This window comes from Mycteria americana, chromosome 1 (assembly GCF_035582795.1).
Source record: "Mycteria americana isolate JAX WOST 10 ecotype Jacksonville Zoo and Gardens chromosome 1, USCA_MyAme_1.0, whole genome shotgun sequence".
Classification (NCBI taxonomy): Eukaryota; Metazoa; Chordata; class Aves; order Ciconiiformes; family Ciconiidae; genus Mycteria; species Mycteria americana.
Window position 1 is genome coordinate 17,617,273 of NC_134365.1, and position 21,406 is coordinate 17,638,678.

At 44.8% G+C, this 21,406-nt stretch overlaps 1 protein-coding gene across 7 annotated transcripts in view; it reads right to left on the reverse strand.

Annotated features, from left to right (window-relative positions):
• CELSR1 (cadherin EGF LAG seven-pass G-type receptor 1) overlaps nucleotides 1-21,406 on the reverse strand; it is a 173,277-nt gene that overhangs the window by 52,600 nt on the left and 99,271 nt on the right. For all 7 annotated transcript variants that reach the window (XM_075492249.1, XM_075492302.1, XM_075492295.1 and 4 more), the window contains exon 5: nucleotides 19,144-19,232. In XM_075492249.1, coding sequence (XP_075348364.1) covers nucleotides 19,144-19,232 — 89 coding nt within the window. The remainder of the gene's footprint in view (nucleotides 1-19,143; nucleotides 19,233-21,406) is intronic.

A 21,406-nucleotide genomic window follows, 5' to 3' on the forward strand; every position in this document is an offset into this window, starting at 1 on the left:
TTGGCAGTTACACAGTATAAGGTTTTGACCTCTCTTGAGTGGTATTAAGGCAGATTTTATTTTTTCCTATACTCCCTGGACTTTGCCTCTGCCTAGCTTGGAAAGACAGGAAGCATACATATTTGCAGTGCTGCAAATGTTATTGTACGCAATGATGGCAATGTTAGTGAGCAGCTTTTCAAAGTAAATGAAAAAATACATAGAAAATTAACCAACTGACAGGCAGACCTTCCTTCCAAAATTAAAATGTTTACATTATGGGTGCTACTTCTATTCATTTGGAGGAATGATTCAATTAACATTTATGTTCTTGTGCTTCACTGAAATACCCTATTGTTTCTTACACGGGAGCCTTGACAAAGGCAGGGTATTTATTCCCGCAGCAGGGGGGATCTGCCCTATGTTAATCAAGACTGCAACCTGGTGACACTCGGCAGTTTGCAGCTGCTCCTTCACAGTCAACTAGCTGCAGTGGCAAACTGATTTCCCCCCCCTACTTTTACTTAACATAGAAATTGCAAAGTGTTTCTCTAGATGCCGACTTGTCATTGCAGTGCAGACCTCTGATGGCCTCTGTGGCTCTGATGACCACACAGAACCATAGGCTGATGAGGAAGAAATGGAATATTCTGGTGAATGAAAAGAGACCTACTGGCAGTTCAAACCATACTTAGTTCAAACACGTAGTGATTTTCTGACCATGTTAAAAGGCCCATTTGACAGAACAGGCTTTCCCAAAATGGAAGAATATGTTGCTGGGAAAGGAAAGAGAGATTCTCCGAGTGATTTAATGTGACATGGGCTCTTTTTTCTCTAATACATGGCAGTACTACACTACTCATTTTCTCAGCACCTAGTGTAGGGAATACTTTATAACTGAAATAACGTGAAATAAATAAGACTGGAACAGAGGGAGCCTAAGTTATGAGTTCCTTCAGAACTGAATCATGAAACTGACTTTATTCATTTAATATTTTGATTAATACTAAATATAGTTTGCTGGTGACACAGAGGATATTTAGAGTATCGTGCATTAAAAAAAAAAGAATCACTTTGAATAGCTGAGTCCTAGAAAGAAAATTAATCACAGAACATGAAACTTGGGATCTAATGACAAGAATTTCTATTGCAAGCTCAAAGATAATCAGCTATAAATGAAGAAAAATAAGAAAAAAGGAACTGCATTAATTGGCTACAAAACAATTATGAACCATGGTATGATTAAAATATAAAAAAGGCAATACAACAGTGAGCTGTTGTAAAGACAGGTTTGAGGGAAATTTTATGACACTGAACAGGATAGAATATTGTGGACAATTTTGATTTCATTTATTAAAAATAACTTCCAGCTAGAGCAGATGCATAGAACTGCAGCCAGGGCAATGGAAAGCTTACCTTATCAAACAGACAAAAAGGACTTGCCATGTTTAGCCTAGCAAAGTAAAGGCTAAGGAAGAGTTTTGGAAATGAGAAGATGCTATCACTGCAATGGACACAGTACAAGAACAAATGGGGATAACATGCCCATGAGTAATGTAAGCTGGAAATCAGCAGGCGATGCCCAGCCATAGGAGGGGTCACCTTTGGGAAAGTAGCAGGGGTGAAAACTATAAAAAAGAACTTAATTTGTTTGTGATTATAGAAGCTGGTGTTAGCAAGAGGACTGGCCTACATTTGAAAGAAAATAAGTAACAGTAAGTAGTACTTGGAAAATACACAAGAAAGCAAAGTGCCACCACTAAATGATGGCACACACGTTTACATTTCAGGCATCATCTTTGCTTCTGTTGAATCCTACTGGAGCAAGACTGATCCCTAACAGTAGGAACAGCTAACACTAACCAGCATTAATTCACTCTATTATTTTCTGGAAATATGTTCAAGGAGTTAAAAGCCAGACTTTCATCTGGGTACTTAGCAGTCCTTTCTGCCTGTCAGACTCATCTCCTGAAACACCATGCTACCCGAAAGGCAAGTTTCATTAGCTGTGCCAATTCTGCACTCATGAGTAAATGTTCAATGTGGTGTACAGGAATTTACCAGCATGACCCCCATTAATGGTAATGCAAGTCATGTAACTGAGTTCCTGCTCATGGGGCTGAAAATTTACCTTGGGCTGCCTAACCCTAAAGGCTGCCTTTTTACTTAGTGCTTGTCCAGAAAGAGGTTAGAATTCAAACTTCAAAGACCACATGCTGTAAAAGTGAGTAGCAAGAAGAGGTACCAAACAGTGCCAGAGAGAGAACTTGGCCTCCCTTAAACTATGAATGAAGTGGATTGATCCTGGACTCAAAAAAAAAAGGAAAAAAAAGCAGCCCTGAGTGTCGCAGTGTATTATCACCATCACATAGTGATTCTTCAAACATTCTGTGCACCCCATATTAAAGTACGTTGTGTTCGTTGTACTGACACTTATGTTTGCTGGATATAATCACATATAGAGTCACTTGGAGAAGAGAAAGAAGCAGCCTTGATTCAGGACCCACATGTGAGAGCAGAAGCCACCTACCCTTCCCTCTAACTGTGAAACAAGACAAACCGTATTTATATTCCACAAATACTGGCAATTAGTACATAAAATTGTACACAATGTCATGAAAATTAACCTTGCCTCTTCGAGCTTTTATGAAGGAGATTAGTGGTTCCGATGTATGGGTGGACAATCTCAAATCTCCTGTCTAACCCACGACATTCTCCCTTGCTCAGACAGAGTCACAGGCAGACTGCAATTGCAGGAATGACAGTCTCCCAGGATGTCTTTTGAAAATTGCAGTTCTCTTTCTGACCATAGCAGAGTTAACAGCAAGACTCACCTACTGTCCTCAATGGTGACGGGGAGGAGTGACCTTCTCAAGCCTCAAAGGTACATGTAACTCCCTTTGGCGACCTGCAGGGACTTTCTCAGGTTGCAGTTGACAGCGGAGTAAGAGAATGCCACTGCAAAGGTATTTTAGTACCGATGCCCAGTCTGATTTTTGTGAAACCCAACTATGGAGCAATGAACTGTTTGGATGTCTCCCCACAAGTTCAACAGAAAGAAACACATGTAGATTCTCCCAGGTGCTTGTAAAATGCTGAGAAGCTTAATCTGTGAACTTGCATTTTATAAATGGAGACCAGATAGAGGAGAGAAGGTCATCAAAACACATCTGTTTATAGTTTGCAAATCTACTGCACAAATCTACTCCCATTCCACTTAAAACATCAGACACGGATATTCTCATGTATCTCAGTTTCATTTGGATCCTCTATTATTTTAAAGTAAATATTTAAACTGCAAGAGCCCACACAGTTACTTATTAAAGACACAGATGGTCTAATGATGCACAGTGAACGGAAAAGACACAGATTAATGGACAATGGAAGCCTTGTCTTAAATACTTAACTGTTGCATTTTTACATTATAAATACTACTGTTTTCAAAAGCAGTGATGCAAAATTGTTGGAGAGATTTAAGCAAATAGTCCAATCTTTAGTAGACTTATTTTGAATTAAACCAGACTAGAAACTGTACATGTAATAGTAATACTACAAAGTGCAAATGTTTGTTCAGTCAACCAGCAGCAGTGATGACATTCAGATTCCTGCATCTCACCCTTTTATTACTTCATCTGCAAGATAATAGGGCTTTTCCAAAGGTCCCACAAGCATTTCAAACATCAGAAACACCTTTTTCCAACTTCCATTCTTAGATAAAAAATTGCCACTTGACCTTTCGCACAGATGGAGAGAGGGAGAGTGGTTTTGGTCGGCCATGGGAGAGTGTTCCAACTTCACAGATATTCCCTGAATTTAAACTGAAAGCTGTGCTCTCCAGCCTGAACCTCGGCCACGAGGACTTCCGCCCGCTTTAGCCACCCCATTGAGTCTTTTGAAGGACCTGAGGAGACGATTCAGCAGCAGACTGTAAGTATGGCCAAGACTTCGAGAACACAAGCTGGGAACCCTTGCAAACAAGACACAACCCATCTCTTTATGCTTGGCATGAAGAGACCTGTTTTCTTGGGGGACAGATATAATGTTGCATACCATAAATACTGCATTTGCTCAGCTCACTGTACACATTAAAAATATATATCTATTTCAGAAAGTTGGTCTTTTAGCAAAATGCTTTGTGTGGCATGGCTTAATATGCAGAGCTTGGCTTGTTTGTCTTTTTAATAAGTGCAAATGTGTAAAAAGAAAAGCCATCCTGAAGTCAGTGCCAACCTTTCAGTGCTTCCAAGAGTTTGCTTACTGGACAATAAGTTACCCTTCTGTTTTTGTTAATCAGTAGCTAATGATTTATTGACTGTTTGGAGTGGTTAAAGGTTAAAAAGAATCTGTTTCCTAGTTATTTTTAATACAAAAAAAGCACTCCTCTGCATTGTTAATGTGCTGGTTCAGACCCCGCCACCCCCAAAAGTGTCGGGTGGAAAATGCCTCATGTTCATACCCTTTGGGGTTCTTCGTTTCCCAACGCTTCCAGCTACAGTAATAATGGGAAAAAATGGAGCAACTGGCATCAGGTCCCGCTGGAGGCTGCTGCTGGGGCTCCGGCCGCTGCTGGGGTCTCCCCTCGCCGGCTCCCTGGCGCTCATTAGGCAGCCTGCCAGCCGCCCCGGCCCCTTCATTAACCTGCCGGCCTCTGCGCCGCTATCTAACACGGGGAAGGGAGAAAGCCCCTCTGATTCCCAGGCGATGCTGTGCTGCTTCAGTGGTCAAAAAGCTCATTAAGGGCCCGCGGCTGTGGCGGTCTCCCTGGGCAAGTGGCCAGAGCCCGGCCCCCCGCAAGGAAAATAAATAAATAAACAGGAAAAAAAACAAATGGGGAAAGCACTGTGCTTGCAATCCCAGGGGGAGAGACTAGGAAATGCTGGATAAGCTTAGCATGGACTAAGTCCGTGCTGTGGCATGGACTTGCAGCTTGCAGACCATTCTGATCAACCGGGAAACTCAAAATTAGGCCAGATTAAGAGAAACCATTAATGTTAAACTCTACATTTTAAAGTTTCCCGCTACAGCTTTCCAGAGCACCTTTAAAATACGGCAGTGTGAAGAACTGGGAATCTTTTACACATCCTGATTAGTCACCAGGGAAAGGCAGGACAAACCATTTCACATAAACCCCTTGCTCCTTTGATGTATGTATCCCCTTTATTCCCTGAATATTTTAATGGCATTTCTTTATACAAACTTGGCTCGAGTCTGTAGAGAAACATGAGAGCCTGCGACAGTGAAAAGGAAAACCAAAAAGCTTCACATCAGTGAGTCAAAAATGCAAATCCTGAAAAGCCACCAGACCAGTTCCTTTTCCTAGACAAACTCCCTGAAACACCGATCTCAGGATCCAGGCTGGGCCACAAAGTCAAGCAAGTTTTACTAGCCTGATTTGTTATCTCCTTCACAGCTGCATCCAGAGGCTAAACTTTGATATTCGAAGCAGGAGGCTTTCTGCACAGCTATGAGACCTGGCACGTGTGAACAGTGCTGCTCAAATTGCTGCTGCTCTTTCAGTGGTGATAGGGCAGAGATGGGGAGCAGCCCTCCTGTCCCACCATGTGGCAATGGCATGGCGAGGCTGTGAAAAGCCATGGTTACATACACACAGCATCCAGTTGTGCCCCTTCCCTCCACAGAGCGTGACCAGTATCCACAAATATCATCCAGCTCCTGCAAGGCGTATATTCTTGGATTTGACTAATTTTGGCGAAGGCTGCTAGTGCTGATGGGAAGAATAAGTTTTCCCTGCCTGCAAATGGAAATTTTATCCTCAAATTTGTATTCCGAGATGCTTCTCACTCTTTGATGCTAAATCAGTGACACAGCAAGAAGGACCTGTTTTGGCTGCCAAGAGACCATGCCCACTCCTCAAGACAACATCCAGCTTTCCATGTGGGAGATGCCACTCACCAGAGTCCTCTGCTGCTGCGGGTCCCCTCGTCCACCTTCTGCAGCCCTCTCCTTCCCTCTGATCCGTCCCTGTGGCTGGCATGCCTTCTCCCTGCCCTCTCCTGCCCTCTGAACCCTTTTTCTGCCTATTTTGCTGCCTCCCTCCCTTCCACCAATCCTTCCACCAACAAGGATGCTCTTCCAGCGTCCTTGGAGAACGGGGAGAGCATGTGAAGGATGTTGGAAGAGCATCCTTGTTCTCCTTCACATGCTGTCCTCTCCCAGTTCAGCAAACCCTTCTCCCTTTGCCATCTGTCCCTATCTACCTGCCAAAGTACCACTCTCAAATATTTTCGGCTTTATATAAATCTTGTATGTTTTACAACTTAGTTTTGCATCCAGGATGCAAATGTTATTGCTGTCAGAGTCCAAGAAATACCTAGAAATAGCACAACGTGACACTTATTCACAGCAACTAACTCCTTCTCCTTGGTCTCATCCCTGGTGACACCTTGCCAAGCAAACTCCTGCTCAGTGTGCGTGATGGGGACACAACTGCGTCTATAAAATCCAGGAATCCCACAATGCTCTATGGGCTAATCTCCCCCCATGGCTGGATCTTTGCGAGGGTCTCCTGGTACACACAGACCCCTGCGTGGCCAGCTAATTGCAAAGTGCTGCTTCCCCTCACTCCACAGACAGATGCAAAATACCTGAAAAGTTACTGTAAATCAGCGAGCTACTGTAGATTTACTGTGTGATTAAATGGAGATAACAGCGCACTTCAAAGCACTCACACCAAATTCCTGAGGTGCCATTTCAATGACTCCGCTGGCTTTGCAGAAGCCCTGCCAGGCTGTGCTGCACAGCACAGCCTTCAAGCACTGTCCTCAGGGCCTTACGGTGAGCCAACGGCCATTCAGACTCTGCCAGCTCTCATGGAGGTCCCTCGCATCTCCTTAGCCTTCAGGAGGAGCTGAAAATCACCATTTTGGGAGGTGCCATTAAACCTCACTTGGAGTTTCCAAGGTGTGGAGGTGTTAGATGGCTTGAGTGAACCTGGGCTCAAGGAGCACCACTGAGTGCCAGGTTCCCCAGGGTGATCTGAGAGCCCCACACCATGGGGAAAGCCACGCAACTGAGACCCAGTTCAGGTGTGGGGTGGGCACAGACCTAGAAGTGGCAGTGCTGTAACTGGGCACACAAGTCAAGCCCTTTAAAACCTGGGAGGAGCGAGAGGAGTAAGCACTCAGCAGCCTTGCCAAGGATGAGACTTCCAGAAGAGCAGGGGCTCAGTTTTGACACGACATGGTCCCTACTGTCACTCACAGAGCAAAAACCCTGGGGACGGTTTCTGAAAAGTTACTGTTTGCATTTGCGTATAAAATCACGACCACCACAATGAATGTTTTCAGGTGGTGTTTGCAAACTCTGTGAGAACAACACTTCCAAAAGCAGGTGGGAGAGAGAAAGAGCCAGGCACTGGCTATGCACTTGCCCTCCTCTTCCCCAGCCGCCTGAGAGATTTCTCAAAGCTGTTACAGAGAGCTGAGCAACTCAGGGCTGGGGAGCAGGACACACTTTGCATCTCAATGACCTCCAAATGACTTTCACTGCTTTACACTTTCATTTCCCAAGACACAGATTTAGAGGCGAGTTATTTGTTATTTTGTGTCAAGACAATGGAATGTTGCTCTGCCGCCAAATCCTGATTTCCTTTCCCAGATATCAATCACTTTGCACTTACTCTCTACCAGAAAAAAACCCCCAAAAATCAACAAAACCAATTACTACTAATTGAAATCCACATGAATAAATATTGGTGGAATTGCAGGGAGGGGCTTTTAAAGTCCAGGTTCCCGTGTGCCTCTTCTGCAGGGGCAGATCAGCTGCCCCTGTTACACTCACTATCACCTGCAAGGGCTCCGCAACCACGTCTGAGCAGGACCAAGAAAAAGTAAATACTATCCAGGCAGCCCTTCAACGCTTTTCAGGAGATGTTAGGAACGCAAATGGTTGCCACAGGCCAGACCAAAGTCCCGCTGAGGAAGAGGTAGATGCTGTGGAAGAGCATAAGAACAGGGCAAATGTGCAGCAACACTTCTCCTGTTCTCCTGGCTCTCAGCTTCTCACCTGCAATCCTGCAGGCTGGAGCTTGAGATGGGTTTTCACAGGATCCTTCCACATTTTATGGATGGAAGGGACTCATGTTATCATCTAATCAGCCTTGTGCCTCATACAACCACAGAACATCACCCAGTGAGTCCTGCCTCAAGAACATGGCTTGCACCTGACCTAAAATTTTCCCTTAGAAAGGGAAATACTAACTTGATTTAAAGATTTCAAAGGACAGCGAGACCATCAGAACTATAGGCAGATTGTCATGCAGATTATATACCTTCACTGGTAACGATATTGTATATCATTTCTAATCAGAATCTGTTAAGCTTCAGTTTCTATATATCAAATCTATGGTTTTATCTAGACTAGGACTTTCATTGATGATCCTCTGGATTTGGGTGGAAGAGGATGAATTGGGCCTCAGCAAGGATGGGAGTCTCTGAATCTTCAGCCAGAATGCCAGGAAATGACTCATAAACTGAACTATTTTTGCAGAGATTACCTCTTCTCGTGGCATGTTAAAAATTGAGTTCTGAGCATGTAGGAAATGACATGTTTTGCATCCAGACACGAGGAACGTATTTTATATGTTGGACTAGAACAACATTTTGAACTTTAAATGTAAAGCCCTGGCATGCATTCAGCAATGGAAAATCTGATTTCTTTCCCTTCCTTCAGATGCTTGTAATTTTAATTGCTATAGTTTTTTAAAATGACCATGCCCACTAGCACCAAAATACACCGTACAGACAAATAATACAGATGCATAGCTACAAATTCCTCATACCCTTGTATTGTACATGTGCCTCCAGCACTACCTACCATCATGCTCCATAAGTATACAAGCCTGCCCACCAAAAAGCTCAATAATCTGCTGATACAGTAACTTTTGTTCTTGTGAGAAAATTGTGAAAAACTATTATAACCTGCATCTGGCTACCAATATTGGTAATCCAGTAAAAGCTCCTTGACCTCTTGAGTTGGAAAGTAAATTAAACATGCATGTTCCTCAGGATGCTGGTAAAAATTCTGGTCATGACTAGCAAATAAAGTGACTTTTTCATTTGAATTGCTTTTCTTCCTTGTATAACTGAAGGAACCCCAGCATTTTCTCTGTGAAGAAGAAGCCTTGCACTTATGCAGGTAACCACAGTTAAGTCCTTCTCAAAACTAGACCTAAAGACTTGACTGTGGTCATGCTCCCTGTGTTTTTGGTGTCCTGCAAACTTCCCGTGCTTAAGCAGAACTTTTGATCCCATGAAAATGCCATAGAAGGAAAGGCATCCAGCACAAATCGATGATCTGGTGAACGGTACCATCAGCACTCTGCTGGAAATTAGTACTGTCCACTGCCTCCTCCTAACCGTGCCACCACTGACCTCTACAACCCCGCAGTACCTTCTGCTATTAAATATTAAATATTCACAATGAGACGGGTGATAAGGAAATGATAACATTAGAAATACGGCTAAATCTTAAGTAAAAATACGTGATTTGTTTTAAGAGGAAGCACTAAATTTTAACACGCTTTCTGCTTTACACACTTGAGAGAGCCTTATAAAGCTATACTGGCATTTCTTAGAGATGTTACAAATTTAGGTTTGGAAATGCAGATCCACAAAATGGTATTTCTTCCTGGAAAAATATGCCCAGAGAAGTAGGTTGTTCTTAACTGAATGACATTTTCAGTATTTACAGTATCCTTCCCCCTCCCAAATATTTGCTTAACATTGCAATTAATGTCCTGCATTTTTCTTTACCAGACAATGCCAAGCAATGCTAGAGTGGGCCTGTGTTGATCACAGATGCTGTAAACACAGCAAGTCACTCTGAGCCAGCAAAATCCAAACTCTGGCAGGCCCACATTTGATCAACAGTGGCATTATCATAATCTTCAGCAGCTGCATTGTTTATTTAGAAAATCTCCCTCAATCCCTTAACAAATTAGTCTGGAAGCCACCAGGAGGATTAACTTCAGAAATTCTTCCTCAGATCGCAATTACGTCTGCTCAGATGTCACGAGCGATAGACATTTGCGTAAGTCATACACAGCCTTTATTACTAATTGCATTTGCAGTGATTTGACTTCCATTGGGGTCTGTCTTTTCCAACCAAGCTACAAAATGCAGCACTCGGCAGGGGCAAACGTGCCCTCCTGCGAGAGGTGCTCCCCGGCACAGGGTGTAATACATAATATCTATCTAGGAACTTAATTGCCAACCACTTTTCCTGACCATTCAGATTAGGAAGCAAATGACATTGGATGGTGTCCTGGATACTTTCAGGGCAAAGTCTTTCACCTTGGGTCCAATGCCTAAAAGTTATGCCTAGCTGGTGGCAGCTATGTGGCTCTTCTCCAAGGAGCTGGCAATCCCTATTTGGCTGCAGGCATGTGCCTGCCTCATAAATCACCTGTGGCGCTGGCAGCCTCGTTGGCAGGCTCGGCAGGGAGACCGGGAGCTGAGCAAACAAAGCTTTTGTGCTGGAATGGGAGCCTCCCGCCCGAGGGGCAGTGCGGTGGCGGGGTGGCATGGGGAAGCGTGTGCTGAGCAGCTGGGCGATGTTCCTGTTGGTCCTGGGGGGACAGGGCACCGTGGACTCAGCACTTCTAACGAGAATCAGTCCCTTTTATAGGAGAGAAAGCAGTAACCACTGTCATCAGTGTCTTTTGACACAGTTGTCACAATCCAAGTTTCACTAAAATGTTGATATCTGCCTTTTTTTTTTCCCCCAAAGACAAAGGGGTGAGATCAATTATTGTCCCTGAATAAAGAATAATTATATTTCCATAACAGGTGAATTTGACATCATCAGAGACGGTCTGTGTTTTCAGAAGGAAACGAGATAACCTATCTGTCAGCTGCACAGGCACCCAGCACAGGGGCATGCATGCTGTAGCCAGCAGGGCTTGTGCTCGTCTCTGCAGCAAACCGTCAGAGGTTGCTGTATTTCAACTCCCCCTTTTCAAAACAAAGTGCTACATTAACCTCTCCAACACAGACCAGCACCACTCCCACTGCCTGCGACTTCCTGGGCCACTTGTGCTTATGCAAGGGGTTTGGATTACAGGGCAGGTCCTGCCTGCCCACGGCAGGGGAACGCAAGTGGCCACCGAGCTTCCAGGTGCCCATGAATACACCAGCATGCAGCCCTGTAGGTCTTGACTTTTAGGGCACAGCTGTGTCACCCCCCCAGTGACTAGTGGCTGGATGAAATGTGGTCCCAGCTGGCTCTTGGGTGAGAGAACGGGGGTGGACCTGAGTTTTCAAAAGGGAATTTTTGCGTACGCATCCTTAAGTCCTTCAGAAGCACTCTGCCTCTGGCCACTGCTAGGCAGTTGTGCGACACGGGGTCCCAGAATCAAAACAGAGGCTCTAGTAAAACAAAGGCAGTGATGAATGTTAGAAATTTGCTATAAAGATAATCCTAAAGATAATTCTGCTAATGAGTTGCAGGCATAACGTGTAAGAGAATGAGAAAATGCAGGGGTTGTACAAGACTGAACCCAAGAGCTTATGTTCACCACATGGTCAGCTGAAGCAGGTGCTCCATATGAGCAAGGCGCACTCCAGCAAGACACATCATGCGTCTAAGGTAAATTTGTGCCATCCTTGATGCAGTGTGCAACTGCCGCCTCCACATCTGCTGGTGGGCTCTGGTGGCCCCTGCGCACTCCCCATTCCCATCACCTCTGCAGCTGCCCCGCGAGACTGCTGCTTCCCCGCTCACGTCTCCCTTGGGAGCTCAATGGGTTCATCGGGCTTTCTGTCAAGTCTGTACATTTACCCACCCTTTTCCTTTTGCTAGACCAGAACCTGCCATTGGACTGGAGATCTGGAAGGCACCTGTGCAGAAAAGCCTTTCACGCAAAGAAATTGGCTTGATTTTTCTGCTTCATTTAGAAAATGGGGACTCCCCCCCCAAAAAAAATCTCAACAAACCCAAAACCCAACAACCTTTCCTTTACATCTCCACCTTTGCCAGGTAAATGTTGCGGTTTTTATCTCAAGGCCTTTGCTCCTGTCCATTATAGAAAGTCTTTATCCTGAAGCTGCTAAACACCAGGCCTGTTGTAAAGTGCTTCTTATTTCTTGCTTAGCATCATGGTTTAACCCCGGTGGGCAGCTAAACTCCACACAGCTGCTCAGTCACTGCCCCCAGAGGGATGGGGAAGAGAATTGGAAGGGTAAGAGTGAGAAAACTTGTGGGTTGAGATAAAGACAGTTTAATAGGTAAAGCAAAAGCCGCACATGCAAGCAAAGCAAAATAAGGAATTTATTCACTCCTTCCCATGGGCACGCAGGTGTTCAGCCGTCTCCAGGAAAGCCATCTCCATCACACACAACGGTTACTTGGGAAGACAAACGCTATCGCTCTGAACGTCCCCCTGCTTCCTTCTTCTTCCCCGCAGCTTTTATTGCTGATCACAACACCATATGGTATGGAATAGCCCTTTGGTCAGTTGGGATCAGCTGTCCCAGCCGTGTCCCCTCCCAACTTCTTGTGCACCCCCAGCCTACTCGCTGGTGGGGTGGGGTGAGAAGCAGAAAAGGCCTTGACTCTGTGTAAGTACTGCTCAGCATTAGCTAAAACATCCCTGTTATCAACACTGTTTTCAGCACAAATCCAAAACATGGCCCCATACCAGCTACTATGAAGAAAATTAACTCTATCCCAGCCAAAACCAGTATGCTTGGACATGACATAAATTGCACATGGATATGGAGAGCGTGCATGGAGTGAAGGTGGGTGGTTTGGAACAGACCTGCAGATGCTTTTCATTTTATTTTAACAGTAAGAGCATTGACAAATACTGTCTTCTAATAGGTATACTCTCAATTTATGCCTCGGACATCTATATTCACAGAGCTCCCATACATCATTCCTCTTTCTGACCAACATATTGCCTGACTAACTCCAGGAACAGCAGCAAATGAAGCCCTGACCTCACCTGGGGCTGCTTTTTCCTTCCTGTCTTTTCCTCCCTGGCCCTGTCGCTCTTTCCACTTCATTCCCCAAGTCCCAGGCAAGTGCAGACAGGATCTGTTGCTCTGTTGCAAGCTGCTTCATCCCAAGCCTACCTGAGCTGGCAGCAGTCCCAACTCCACATCGCCCTCCAGACCCTCAGCTGCCCCTAGCTCTGTCCGGAGCCCGGCAGCCAGGGAGGGCACACAAACTCTGCACAGCAGTGCTGGAGAGCTGCCACTCAGACTGCTCCGGGAGCAAACAGGGCTCACTGAGGCCTCCCCAGATACAGAGCTGGTTGGTTTCGCCCAGAGGTACACCACTTCCCGGCATGGATGGTCAGTCTGTGATCCACGGTACAGAGGATTTGTGGATGCAGACTCAAAATGGTAAGCTCTGCTGGTACCGCAGCCCAGCTGTACAGGCACGGTTAAATAACCCTTCAGGATCAGCTTCGGCCGAGGAGCCCACAGACGAAGGAGAAAGCCGCCCTCCCGCCCACTCGCCTGCTGGCTGAGCAAGCACAAGGGGAGAGCTGCAGCATGCACCCAAGGTACGGAAAATCAATTACAGCGCAGGTCTTGGCACTGAAACAGAGGGTGTTTTGGCACCTGGAAACAGCTTTCAGCCGGTGGGTGAGGGATAGATCCTGCCCGGGAAGGAAAGGTACTGGCAAATTCTAGTGTGCAAGTGGGCCGAGAGCTAAGTCTCTCCAGCATTAGCTCAGACTTTGGCAATACTCAAGCTCCAGCTTGCCCCAGATGAAGGCCAGTTAAGAGAAACCATCACTTACCACAGGCAGGCGATTTTCGAAAGCATATGTGCATCTGATTTAGAGCAATGCACCTCCTGTGCTTTGAATTCACAACGCACTGAAGATCAGCCCTAAGCAGCCCTCATTTCTTTTAAGTTTATCTCTAACTGAAGAATTTGTCTGTTTTCTCCGGCAGCTGTCTTCAGGCTAAACACAGGTCTGGGCTCTGCCGGGTGGGATGCGCACAGGGACGGAAAACAGCAGGTAACTGCTAACTGCAACCACTGTGAAAGGGTGGGCTACTCCTAAGACAGTCAAGCATCTGAAACAACCACCACGGCACTCTTCAGTCTAAAGAAACGCAAGGAAGGAGTAAAAGAATGGCAGCTTACTATCGATTATCAAATATGAGAAGAAACATTAGCCCAGTTATGGAAAAAGGGTAATGTTTGTCCTGAATATCTCATCTGAGGAGCCTGCAGGCTCAGGTGAGATACTCTCTGAGGCACCCATCATTTTACACCTCCTGACCGTGGAAGAGGATCCCACGCACGCACACTGCCCGGTCTTACAGTCGTTACTTTTGTGAGTCATTCTGTGAGTCACTGAGGGACTTGTTCATCCCATCCCCCAGAATTAGGTACTGCACATCAGTGACAGCATGTTTCTCTCTGCTCTCCTCAGATTTTCTATCATTTAGGTAAAATTATCCTGTTCTCCCTTAAACAGATGCAGAAGGAGCTTCTGCCTACAGAACAGTAACGTCCTTAAGCTACTTTGATGTCATATATGTATAAGTAACATATAAGATACACAGTATATAAATATACATGTACATGCCCTTTATAATTAAAGGAACATGTCCATACGAAAAACATTTTTATCTTGTGCCAAATGATGAATTCTACCCTGAGGTAATGAATCAGGTAAAACATTAACATAGATTTGATGGTATATCTCAAATTCTGAACAAAATTGTGTTTCTATCAGAAGTTTGGGAGAGCGGCTTGAAGTTTTCACTTAATTAAAACCACCACCCACTACCAGGCTCATTAAAATCTCCTGTCCCAAGCACTGCCTACGGTCATACATGATCCTGTATGTGCAACGAATGCCAGATAGTTTATGTGATATTATCGATACTGAGCATCGTTACCATCAAACACCCTGGTGGTTTTGCTCCTATTTCAAACAAATATCAGCATGGCTAAACCTATTGACTGTCACTCATGCCGGCAGGCTCAGGAGAGCCAAAGGATAAGGACCAAACTCCATCAGAGGCTGACTGCACTCTCACCACGTGGAAAAGAAGCACATTACCAAGGCAAAGAGGGCAGCTCACATTGCTGCTGCCCCTTACGCCAGCTATCCTGTGAACAAGCAGCAGGTTGCTTCTGCTATTTTTCTTCAATTTTATTTGCCAGGCTGAAATCTTCCCCCTTCTCCCACCTTTCCTTCCAAAATAATAATTAAAAAATCCCATTTCTTCTGAATTTCTTATCAATGTATATACCTCTTGAGAAAGCATGTCACATGCAGGCCACCTTTAATTTAATACCTCCCATTGATTTTAACGGCTGCGAGATTAGGATCCCAGAAGGTAATGTGTTTGAGCTAACAGAGTCAGCGAGTAGCATTCCTTCCTGCCTTCCCCCCGCTGTCAGCAAAATTCTATTATGGCAAGTAACACTGCTAACAGGTAAACTGATACCTATTACTGGGTAGCTGACAAGACTTTTAACATATAACTGAAACTAGAGAATGGCTATAAAACACTCCTGGTTCACTTCTGCTCTGTTATAGCTACTAATTCCTTCCCCTTGGTGTCTTCTCTTCCAGAAATTCAATGCAGAGCCAACACTTCCTTAGTACAACATCCATGTGCTTCCCTTAGGCACTGCCACTGAAACCAAGTGTGTCAAGTGTTACCAGGGGAGGAAGCATCCATTTCCATCACTACATGGTAAATGAAATGACATTGCTTCCCTTCCTCCTCTGATACAATCTGTTTCGTTACTGCAGTATTTTACAGTGCCTGTACATACCAGGATTTGTAAGAAAGCATCAAATACTTGAGCTGATAGAGAATTGGTCTGATGCTTCTCTGCAAACATGGTGGTGCAAAGCCAGCTCTGGACTCACCTCTTGCTAATGAGGCTCCAGTGTTTGTCCCTAGGCGGCAGGGGACCCTCATGATAAGGAGTTCATTATAAAACAACATAAATTTTTGAATTGCTATTTATTTGAACTTGCACCACAACATGTCTCACATTCCCAAGGCAGGAGGAAGGGGTCCAGCTCGAAGAAGTCTGTCACTGCCCGAGGACACAGTGGTGGGCAAGAAGAGGACAGGCACAGCTGTAATGACCCCAGTAGCAGGATGAGCAGCCTGGCAGTGCTCAGCTGTAGGAGTGTGAATAATAAGAAAAGTTCAAAATGTCTGTATGGGTTTTGCTGTGCAAAAAAAGCACAGAAGCGACACAGGAAGGGACTGATGAATGGATAGGCAAAAGTGATCATATCTATTAAATAAAGAAAATCTGCTGATGGAGCAAAAGGCAGATGGAGGGAGATGAAACTTGGCATGAGTGAGGGATAAGAAAGAGAAGGTGTAAACAACTCTTTAAGGGTTTTTTAATGTGGGACATAGACAAATGAATAAAATGGATCTCTACGGGTATCTGGGATGATGGGTTATGCATTTCCCATGAACAGCACTGGGAAAAGATGTCTGAAAAGGAGCAAAGACCAGAAGCTCCCTGGGCAAGCAGCTGAACAGAAGAAGGGGCAAGGAGCCCTGCGGGGATGGTGGCAGGGGCAGCCCCTGTGGCCCCGCAGCCAGGGGCGCGGTGCCCTGCGAAACGCCAGGGCGAGCCAGAGGGCAGAGGGAGGGAGGGGAGTCCGGAAGGGGCTGGCGGTGGGCATCAAACATCAGCTGGAGGCAGGGAGGAGGGAGCCAGCGCAGGGGAGCTGTGCCTGCCTGGGGAGGCTGCGTGGTGTCTGAGCGGAGAAAAGGGGCTGAAGTAGCGATGGGACAAAGGCCTGACACTGCGCAGAAGGATTTTGGAAAGAGCGGAAGGATGCAATACCTGAAAAATAATGTGAGTGCATAATTTAAGCAAACTCATGAGTTTTGGGTACTCTGTTATTCAAACACGTCTCAGCTGAGTCAAGTTTAGACACAGCATCCCATTTATCTTGGCACAGCCCAAATCCCTAAATTATCTCTGTCTTTTCAACCTCCTCACAGGAACTTTTCTTCCAGCTTTGTTAAAACATGACGTAGCCAAGGAACTGCTTTACAAACAAATAACAGCTGAGGCAAAAGCTTAACCCTGCTGCAGGGTGCAGTGGGCAGCCCGGTGGGCAGACCTGCAGAGCTGCCTCTGGCTGCCGCTGCCTGCAGTGCCTGGTCCTTCTTTCACTGCAGAGAGCTGGTGCAACGTATGCAATTCTCTGACATGCTGGAAAGTCCTAAGAGCGTGCTAAATACATATAGGTTAGCATATCCTACTTGTGTCGTTTACTCAATATTGTGAGCTCCTCTCTGCCAGCCCAAATTTAACCATTCTGGAATAAATACTGCTAAGGGGAAGGTGATGACCTCGGTCTCTAACACGTAAAGCAAAGGGCAAAGTGCTGCTCTCCACACAGTCACCCTGCTTTTCATCACTTTTACGTCATGCTAGTGGAAAGGCAGTGATGTCAGTGGTGTTTCCTGGCACAGCTCCTCTGCTCTCCCTCTCTCCCATGAGTTTCCTCCCGTGCAGTGGGGACTGGCTTGTTCCCCTTCAAAAAACTGGGGCAGAAGAAGAAAATGATGACAGGGTGCACGTGTTAATGACAGGAAGACACCAGCTGCTAAACATGGTTCACCTACCAGTCTGCTTGAACAGCAGCAAGCCCTGAAAATGAGGCAGGAGTTTATTTTTAACACCCCCGTCAGATCTCTTTGCCTTTTAAAGAGTGTCCTGGGGCTGCCTGGGCTCCTTATCTGCTCGGCAGCACTTCAGCAAGCTGCTCCAGCGGCTGTCCCCCCCCTCCTCACCCATCGAGGAGCTTGAAAGCTGGAGTGTCTCTCTGCTGCCTCAGCAAGTGCCGTTTACTCTGCTGAAGTGATTCACTAAGAAATATGCCGACTATGGAAACACTGCATGTTGCAGTTTGTAAGGAAGAGCCACAGTGTCCACAGATGCATGCATGGCAACACACCAAGTTTCACTTCTATTTCTCTGTGCTCCGGATAGTAGAGAGTTTATTAAGTACAAAACTTATAAAGGAAGTTTTACAAATTTATTTTTTAAATATAAAATAACTAATAAAAAAGGTTTTTATTTCCTCAATAAAATATCCTTAGGCTAGGAGACCCTATCTAGGAGTCCAAAGAAAATTTTAATCCTCCCATTCAAACTGCCACACAAACTGTGATGAAAGGATGCAGCGCTGGGAAATAAAGAACTTGCTGATCATATTAATCCTTCATCTTCCATTCAGCTTCCTACACCAGTATCCTGTTTCCTTTTTAACAGCCAACAATGCTCCTCTATTTCCTTACGCGATCCCCCATAATGCTATCATGTCAGACTTAAAAGCAATGCTTCTCAGTAACTAAATGAATTCTCTAATTTTTGTTATAGATTATAGAAGAGCTCTGACATCTATCTGTAAACAGTGACACCGTACACCCCAAAAGCCTGCTTTTTGGTTCATCATGAAACGGCTGGTTTGCACAAATTCCTCGCCTTTGGTTCAGCCAAAGTGAACCTGCTCCTGATGGCTACCAAGGGCGCAGCTGTGGGACAGGGACCCCGGAGCCCAACTGTGAGTGCCATGGACTGGGCACAATGACGTTTTTTGCATTTCTCTTGTGTATCTTTTTATATAGCAGACAAAAAAATGATTTAGTAAGATAGCCCTTGATTACTGAAAAGTGTCATCCATTTAATAACCAAATTTTCCAAACCAGAGAAGCTTGCGTTAGCTAAACTGGTCATTTCACACAAGACAGTTATAGGGAAGAATTTTGCTTTGCTTCAGAAAAGTCTACACTAGTGGTTCGTAGTTACTACACTGAAGGCTACTGCACTGCACAATTCTTTTAAAAGATCCAAATCAGTGAATCAGTTGGTTTAGATACACTGATACTTGTGAGGCTTTAAAGAACCGAAAACTAAAATAGTTCCAAGTACCTGAAGGTTTCCCTGGTAGTACTTCTGAAAAGGACATACTAGGTCTTATTTTGCCTTCCTGAGACAAAACTCGAAAGCCCTCAGAAGGAATTTTTGTCCCAGGCAAGGTGAGCAAGACCAGTACCATTTGTAGCAATGTGCCTGGTTAAATAAATAAAATCCAGACATCAGGTCAGAGCTAGATGACCCACGCCTCTACTACTTTACAAATAATAGGCTTATCACCAACAAAATTAGTCTTACCTTATTGTAGTACTGCACCTGGACCGAGTGCCACTGCCCATCGCTGACCCCTCCGGGAACAAACGGTGCCACCGTAGTGGTTGTCTCCCCTGCAACGGCAGGTAGAAGGCAAAAAATCAGTCGACATCACTGCAAACGCTGCTCTGCTCTAAACCAAAACACAGAGGGCACAGGATGCAGCTGTCTTACTTCATTACAGAGGAATTTGGGTTTTTGTCCTGTCAGACAGTAAATATCCCCAGTTTCATGGAATTATTTTGGTGCACAAATACAAAAATAGCTTCTGACACATTTGGGTGAATTACGTTATTTTTTATTATGCTTCTGCAGAGCGTGGTAGCAGATGGATTGGGTAGATACAGCTATTGCTGAAGTGGTCAACTGAGGAAAAAATGTACATGAATTTTTCTGCATTTCTGCCAAAAGCAGTACTTTGAGGTTTTTTTAATGAGTATCATGCCGGCATATTTTGTCAGGGAAGGGAAGCCTACTCCTTGTCAGAGCCAAGAAAATGAAATCCAAAAGTACTCTAGTATAAAATCCATGGATGGTGACCTTGGTCCCAGCAAAAGTTTACCAGTGATTAATGAAATTATTGGCAACCTTTCAGTATTTAAATTTGAAAGCAACTCCTTGCCATTGCAACTGGAAAGCTGAAGCTTATAAGTCAGGCCTGAGTCAGCAGAACCATCTCAGTAACCAGGCATATCTGTTCCAAGGTAGCAGCAAAATAAACATTCCTGTTGAAAGTACATAAAAGGCCTGGCACAGAGAAGGGATTGCTAGGTTTCGACTTTTTTTTTCTCTTTCTTTGTTTTTTTTTAACAGTTGGAAAATTCTACATAATAAACCACAGGAAAAATAACTCCCTCCCATAAGCAAACAAAGTTCACAGTATTGTTGAGCTTAAAATGTACTTTCTACTCTCTATGTGCAACAAATACTTTACCCTGTGTGAAGTATTATTCCTGTGTCCCCTACTCTCCTTTAACTCTCATCCTATATATTTCTGTTATTTAAACAATACAGATTGCAGCTTAGCATGTTTGACATCTTGCTGTGATGTTTATCATTTAGTGATAAAAAATCTGTGGTAAAAATTGGGCTTTTTATTCAGCTAGCAAGTTTCTGCGAAAGGAAGATCACCCGTCTCCAATCCTTTTGCTTTGCTTTCTGTGAAAAAGTTGTTGCAACAGGTAAAACAGTCAGATCAGATGTCCAAAACTTGTACTGTTCATTAAAAGCCACTTAAAACTATAAAACATAAACCATTCTCCTTCCAAATAAAATACCATTTGTAATATACAGGACCAGACCTGCTCTCAGGTGCAGTAGTGCAAATCTAAATTTAGTTTCATGTATTTTAAAGGAGTTCCTCCACATTTAAATGCATATAAGTGCAAGTAGAATTTTTTTTCCCCATTCATCCTCAGGTGCCTTCCAAGCAATCTGATTCAAGTTTAGACAGGCAGAGCAGAGCTACTGAAGAAAGCACATCTCTCTGACTGCAGCGTGTTATTTCACTACACTAATCCATTCAAAAGCCTGCCTTAAAATCTAATTTGGACAACTTCGAGGTAATAAAGGGGAAATGAAACCGGATATCTTCAATCCAAAGGGCCCAGATATGCACTTAAGCATCGCTGGTAAATCGATGGGGTCACACAGGATTTACCATGGGGTCTGAGGGCAGCGACCATCACTGGCGACGAATGTGCAACACCGATGTGTGTTGCATCTCTGCTTCTACTGCTTTACTGCTTGCAATGTCTCATTCTTCACAAAAATAAAGGAAGAGTTGACTAGAGTCCACATGTCTATACTGAATACAGATAACGGGAAACAACAGGATTATTTCCTGAGTTACGTGCCCAGTACAAAGGTACAAACACCTCACTTGACCTACATGTAACCCCACTTGACCTACACGACAACAGCCCTTCCCAGATATTTGTTTCTGTCTCGATGGAAAACACCCCCTAAACCTGTGACAGCTAGAGGTTGTCTGCCCTGCTGAGATTTAGTAAAGCCACCAAAGCCTTCCCACCGAACTCACAGACCTGCTCCTGGGCTGAAGCAGGAATGCAAGTGGTCCACCAAGAGGTCCACCAAGAGCCTCAGCAAGCCTGCTGAAGTCCAGGGGGCGATTCCCGGTGGCTTCAACGTGCTTCAACCACGCTGTACAGCTGTGTGCTAACAGCTCCACCTGCTACCCTGTCATGGAAATTAGCACAGCAGGGCATGAGTTTTTGGATGAAACTTG